This window comes from Falco peregrinus, chromosome 1, assembly GCF_023634155.1.
Source record: "Falco peregrinus isolate bFalPer1 chromosome 1, bFalPer1.pri, whole genome shotgun sequence".
NCBI lineage: Eukaryota > Metazoa > Chordata > Aves > Falconiformes > Falconidae > Falco > Falco peregrinus.
The window spans coordinates 41,267,657-41,274,350 of record NC_073721.1 but is presented as its reverse complement, the minus strand read 5'-3'; the positions used below and the strand labels follow the sequence as shown (position 1 = coordinate 41,274,350).

At 53.8% G+C, this 6,694-nt stretch overlaps 1 protein-coding gene across 1 annotated transcript; it reads left to right on the top strand.

Moving 5' to 3' along the window:
* The first annotated feature begins 811 nt into the window (after positions 1 to 811).
* On the top strand, positions 812 to 6,219 carry PTGES2 (prostaglandin E synthase 2). Its single transcript, XM_055795041.1, has 7 exons — positions 812 to 1,033; positions 1,832 to 2,026; positions 2,706 to 2,761; positions 3,388 to 3,540; positions 4,107 to 4,307; positions 4,610 to 4,727; positions 5,422 to 6,219. The coding sequence occupies exons 1-7, from the start codon at positions 833 to 835 to the stop codon at positions 5,548 to 5,550; spliced, it is 1,053 nt and encodes a 350-aa protein (XP_055651016.1). The 5' UTR covers positions 812 to 832; the 3' UTR covers positions 5,551 to 6,219.
* The last annotated feature ends 475 nt before the right edge of the window (positions 6,220 to 6,694 follow it).

Below are 6,694 nucleotides of genomic sequence, written 5' to 3'. Positions count from 1 at the left end.
CGCGCGTCACGCAGGGCGGCCGGCGCCGGGGTAAGGCCTGTGGTGAGCGCGCGGGGCGGGCGGCTCTTCGCTCACCTGCGGCGGGTGCTTCCCGCCCGCGGGGCTGCCCCCTGCCCCACGGATGTCCACAGCCCGCCCCGGGCCTTCCCGCCCCGGCACGCAGCAGCGCTCCGTGCACTGGGGCACGAGGCGGAGCTGCCCCCGGGGCCGCCCCCCCGAGCCCAGGCGCGGTCGGCGGAGCCGGGCCCGCAGCGCTGCTGTGAGGAGCCGCCGCCGCCGCGCGGTGCCGAGGCCGCCGCAGGGGGGGTTCCCGCCGGCCGCCCTCCCCCAAGGCACCGGCGCCCATCGCGTTGCCCTTGGCCCAGCGCCGCGCCTCGCTCGCCCTGAGGAGGCCTGATCGCTGCCTGGCCTCGTCATCGCCACCCCCGGGAGGTGCCACCGGGATGAAAATAACTTCTAATTAGAGCACTAATTCAGGCGGCGCCTCCGGAGCCGGCCGGCGCGACGGCTCCATCACTAACGGGGTATCGGGGCGAAGAGGCTGCGTCCCCGCCTGGCACCGCCGCCAGCCCTGCCGCCGTGCGGGGCCGGGCCGCGCTGCGCCCCCAGGAGGGCGGCCGAGCGCTGCAGTAATCACTGAGCACCAGTGTAATTAGCGGCCGTGCCCGTGCCCGGGTGGACAAGGCGGCTCCGGGCGCGGAGCGGCGCGCGCGGGCAGGGGCCACGGAACCGGCGCTCTGGGATTCGCTGTCCCCGGCGCCAGCGCCGCAGCCACCGGCGGGGCGGGGCCGCTGCAAGCCCCTCCCCTCCCCGCGCGCGCCCTGCCGGGAAGATGGCCGCCGCCGGCAGGGCCTGGCGGGCCGCCGCGCTGCTGCCGCCCTGGCGGCTGCGGGCCCCGCGCCGCGCCTACGGGGCCGCGGCGGGAGCGGCAGGTGGAGGCCGCCTGCTGCTGGGCGCCGCCTTCGCGCTGGGCGGCGGTGCCGGCCTCTACATGGCGGCACGGCACCGGCTGCGGGAGCACTCGGCCGCTGAGGTAACGCGCCGCCGGGCCCCGCTCGCCGCCTGAGGCGGCTGCCCCCGCCCGCGGGCCGCCCGCTCCCTCCCGCCTCGCCCGGGCGCGGCGGCAGCCCCCGGAGACGGAGCCGCGGTGCGTTTCTCCCGGGCCGGGCGGCCTCTGGCGCCCCGGTCTGGGGGCGGCGGCGGCCGGGGCCGTGCGGGGCGCTCGCTCGGCGGTCGGGCAGCGCGGTGCCCCGGCGCGGGGTACCCGGCACACGGCGGCTGGGCAGCGGCCCGGGGTAGCTGCATCTGCTCCGGGCGGGGACCAGCGCCGGCGCGGGCACAGCGGGGCTGGAAAGCGGCCCCTGCTGCCGTCCCCCCGGCCCCGCCGTTTCCCGGGGCCGCGATCCGCGCACACGCGTGTGCCCCGGCAGCTCCCCCGCCTCGGCCCCTCACAGACTGCTGGGGGCTGAGGGCTGTGCATGTTGCATGTAAACGGCTGTTTCAGTTCTGATTTAAAGGTGATTAAAGCACGGCCGTGTTTTTCTTTAGTTTTAGGATTTACTTCAGGAGGGGTAGATTGGGGTTTAACTTCTGTTTTTCCTGGCTCCGGCAGATTAAATAGGTATTTAGGAAAACAGATGTTTGGTCCCAACGGCAGGTGAATATTTGTGAGGCCATTTGAAGAAAGCGTCTGTTAGCCGAGATGTTATGATGGTCAGGTGTCAATTGTGAATGCCAGTGACTGTGATTTCATGGCAAGGATAAGGGTGGAAGGAAGGTAATATCTGTATTCTTAGTAGAAAATGGACGCTTCTGCTCTCTTCTTCCCCAGCTGCCTGCAGGGACCCTGCAGCTCACTCTCTACCAGTATAAAACGTGTCCATTCTGCAGCAAAGTCCGAGCTTTTCTTGATTACCATGGACTGCCCTATGAAATTGTGGAAGTGAACCCAATAATGAGGAAAGAGATCAAATTTTCTTCCTACAGGAAGGTGCCTATCCTGCTCGCCAACGCTGGAAGCCCTCTGGTACGTCTTACTATTCTGAAAGCTTGATTTCCCCACAGGCAGTGGTCTGCAGGCATTTGTCTCTGTCATGTCTTTGATTTATCACATGCACTGTAATTTTTAGATCATATTTTATTCTCTCAAGAGCCTAAGATTTGCTTCTTGCTTCATTACTTTCTCTGTTTGGCCTTACTAGAGTCTTTGTTGGCCTGTCTTGCAAGGTGTGTTGTTTTGTGTATTGATTTTAAACGCAGTGGTTATCTAGCTTCCGTCAGCCATTGTACAGGACATATCACTTGTACCAGTGGTAACAGGAACTGCTTATATCTTGTGGGGAAAAAATGAGATCTCAAGAATACTGAAGATTCAACTTGGCTTTTTTTTTTTTTATGTTAGTGTTGCTTTTCCTTCTTCACTGCCAAGAGCCTAAATCCAAAACTCGCTAGTATTGCATGTGCACCCAGCCCTCGGGTCCTCTGTTGTCAGAATGAGAGACAAATTTGAAGTGATGCTCATCAGCAGCCACAGAAGGGATCAGAATGTCTTGAGATGTGCAGGGGCTCCAGTGAAAATGCATGGTGGGGAAGGAGGACTGTAGTACTAACTTGGAGCCTCAGCATGCAGGGGAGAAAGTTTTGAAGAATTTCCTGTTCAACTACACCAGCTTCTTTTAAAAGTTTGGCTTACTTCTGTTTTTCAGCAATTGAATGACTCTTCGGTGATCATCAGCGCAATAAAGACCTATCTCATTTCCAAGTAAGAAAACGGGGTGATGGGAGAGGAGTTGAGTGTGAATGGCCTTAGGAAACTAGAGATGTAGAAAGACTCTCAGAGTTGGTCATAAGTATCTTGTTGACCTTGGTCTCTGAAGCTCTGGACGTTCGGGCCGGTTGACCTGAGCCTGGCTGGGATGATGTGGATGGTAGCTGTATATGTTGTGGGGTGTGTGTAGTCAAGTAAAGCTTTTACCTTTCAGAAATGCTGTTTCACCTGTGAGATTCTCTGCACAAAACCTACTTAAACACAGAGCAGTGTTAGTCCTGGAACTAAGCTTACAATTAGCCAGTTATAACATCTAGAATTAAATGAAATTGCTCTGCCTGCGGCCTGTCCTTTAGGTCCACTTGAGCACTTGAGAATGACATAGTTACATGCCTGCAAACATTTCTGTTCCAACGCAGACAAAGGTGTGTACGCTAATAATAGTTATTTGCAAGTAGTTGTTCTAGTCTCTCTTTAAAACTTATTTCAAACAGAATTTGGAACTTTGTGTGCTTATTTTCAGAATAATACATCTTAAAGTATGTATCTTTCAATCTGTCTTCTGGTCTTGCTCATTTGTGTAGCAGCCAGATCAGTGCTAACGGTGTTTCTGTCTACAGGAGGAATAGCTTAGAAGAGATTGTGTCATTTTATCCTCCTATGAAGACTGTGACTGAGCAAGGCAAGGAGGTATTTGAGTATGGTAATAAGTACTGGCTCATGCTGGATGAGAAGGAGACAAAGCGAGTCTATCCTGTCAAGGAAGTGAGAGTGTAAGTGCTCTTAAGTTTCTGAGCCCTCCAAGTAGGGCCACAGCCCCCTCTGTATGTACTCAGGGATGATGCAGATAAAAAAATCCCACTGGTGCTGGCAAATCCTGTCACACCCCCATTAGTGTTTAAAGCCTCAATAGTTACAGTGGTTTTGCTGTGTTTCTTACATAATTTGAATCAGTGCTGTTAGACAGCCTAGTTACCACCATCGTGCTCATGCTAGCCTTCAGTTGCCTCCCCCTTCCTTCTTGGCCTTTCCTTTACATCGCAGGGGAATGCTGTGGAGTGCTGTTTCCCCTTTCTACTTTAGCTTTCTCCTATTGGGAGGAGGAGCTAGTGCTCTATCTTAGTCTTAATTTCAGTTTGAGGTTGGAGGAGCCTTGCCAAAGATAATGATACTGAGTGCATTTCAGAGAGGTCACCAGAGCACAGGGCTGGGCAGGAGTTTTTGACATGTCTGTCCTTGGCAGAACCTCTGGCTAATGCCGGTGTGATTCTGCCTGCCTCCTGTAGCTCTGCAGCCTGTAGCTCATTCACCAAAAAGTTTTCCTTTTGAATGCTTGCAGGGAAGAAATGAAGTGGAGAAAATGGGCAGATGATTGGCTTGTTCACCTCATCTCCCCCAATGTTTACCGCACCCCCAGAGAAGCTTTGGCATCTTTTGATTACATTGTCCGTGAGGGGAAGTTTGGCACCATGGAAGGTTTCTTTGCCAAGTACATGGGGGCTGTTGCCATGTTCTTCATTAGCAAGAGGCTGAAGAAAAGGTTGGTACCACCGAGCACCGAGTACGCAAGAGTAGTTGTTCCTTAGCCTCCTCAGCGGTGAACCCCAGATATCAAAGGGCAGAACCTCAGAGTTTTAAACCAAACCACTTAATCGAATGTGATAGCAGCTGTACTACTGTAACTGAACTCCTCTACTCACCCACTACTTAAGCACTAACTGCCCCCTTCACTCCAAGGTACCTTCCTAATTCCCAGCCAAAGACCAGCCCATAGGGTGAGACATAAGAAGGTTAAAGAAATAAAAAACCTAGTGTCTTCAAATGAGTTCTTCTCTTATCCAGACATCACCTTCAAGATGATGTCCGAGAAGACTTGTACGAGGCAGTTAACGAGTGGGTAAAAGCTATTGGCAAACATCGTCTATTCATGGGTGGAAACCAGCCGAACCTCGCTGACCTGGTAAGCGGTTAATTCTTGCATTGGTTCATAGGTGTATTACAAATTATCCAGTTGCTTCTCTGTGTGAAATGGTTAATACAAATATAGGCAGAGAAGGTGAGTTCATGAGATCCATTGTCATTGTCCTTTGTGCCATAATACAATTCCCACATGAAAGGAACTTAACGTTACTTAGGACTAGGTTTGTTGCTGGAACCTGCACTTCCCATCGGCTGCAGGTGGATGTTACTGATCATGTGGAAGCATGATCGAAGCAGGTCACAAGCCAGGACACTGCTCTGGCTCGTGACTGCCGGTGAATAAAGCCTCATGCCTGCACGTTCAGCGCTGCTGGCATTCCCATTGCAGGCAGCAGTACACAGTGGAGCAGGATTCATCCCCTGCACCAGCAGTTCTCCTTGGAATGCAAGTGAAGCATTTCACATCAGGGCTTGATGCAGAGGTGGGATTAACTTTTGCCCCATTACTGTGCGTAGATCCTCATCTTTCCTTACTGTTTCTTCATGGAAAAACATGCATATTCTTAACTGCCTTTCTGCCACTCAGTCTTCCTTGCTAATCGGTCGTGGCATAGATGACAGGACAGGGAAAGAGCCTTATTGGCTAGGCTATTGAGACATCTACTGGCACCCTGAGCTGTTCTGCACTGCTGACTCTTTCAGTGTTGTTCGAATCTTTGTCTGATCTGGCACAGGCAGTGTACGGGGTCCTCCGAGTCATGGAAGGGCTGGAAGCCTTTGATGACATGATGGTTAACACCAAGATTCAGCCTTGGTACCAGCGCATGGAAGAAGTCATTCGAAAAGCTGAAGTTAAAGTCTGATGCCAGCTGCAGCTGCCTTCCTGAAGTACTTGCATGGTAAAAAAAAAACTTCAGAAGGAATGGCATTTATTTTTAGAGTTGAACGGACTGGTCACACCTAATGGATGGGCATGCAGGCACAGAGAATGTCCTGTTCAGAGTATCAAGTCGCAGTGAGCAGAAGGGATCCAGCTGGGGGTGTGTTTGAATATGGTATTTAGGAGGATGGGGATGGGTGAAAGGAAGGGATTTTGGATGCTGCTGGAAAGGAGAAGCTCCAAACTGAAGAAGGCAGCAAATAGGCTTCTTTTAGGTGCAAGCCGTTCTCAGAGCAGGCTACTGTAAAAGCAATATGCTCTTGGCTAGTGTTGCAGCCATGTCAGGTATGGTGGGTCTGAGCAGCTTTTGCTTCAGGCTGTCTTCCACTACTCATCCATGTCATCTGAAGTGTTTTCCTGACTGAGAGACTGGATACTAGTTTTTAAGCGACGATTTTTGCTGCGATAGAATCCTGTAAACCCAGTGCCGAGGGAACTGGAGGAATCCACGGTACTGGGAAAGGCATCCTTCCTGTGACAGAAATGATGCTGCGCTCAGCAGATTGTATGCTTTTACTCTCTCCATGTAAACGGTTCTTTCAGTACTTGATTCTGTACGGTCTGCAAGGATAAAGGCTTGCTTTTTTCCGTGCCCTTTGTGAGATCTGTGAGTTCTTACTTTGCCTGTTATGCCCAGGAAGCACACCCTACCCCAAAATCACTAACGCAGAGCAGTTGTGTGAAAGATTAATCTTTCATGAAATCTCTGTGCAATACCCCCAAAAACTGGTGTGTTCTTGTTTTGGAAAAAGAAGGGTTAAGAGCAGTTTGCGAGCCCCAGGTGCTCTGGGTGCTTCTGTGAGAGCACCGGAGGTTCCCGGGGGCCAGGGCTGTTACCCCTGCTCGAGGCCTTGCGGGGAGCCCGCCGTGCGGCACAGCGGTTACGGGGGTTACTACAGGGGTTACGTGCCCGTTGCTGTCACTGACGGGAGCTCTGTTCCCCGGGGGGAGGGCAGGTTACTTCGGGTGCCTGGGCCCGCCTGCGCCGGTGAGAGGCGTGGGGGGCGGTTGGGTGGGCGCCGCCGGGGGAAGCCCCTTGCGGTAACCGGGAGCGCCGCTCGGTGGCG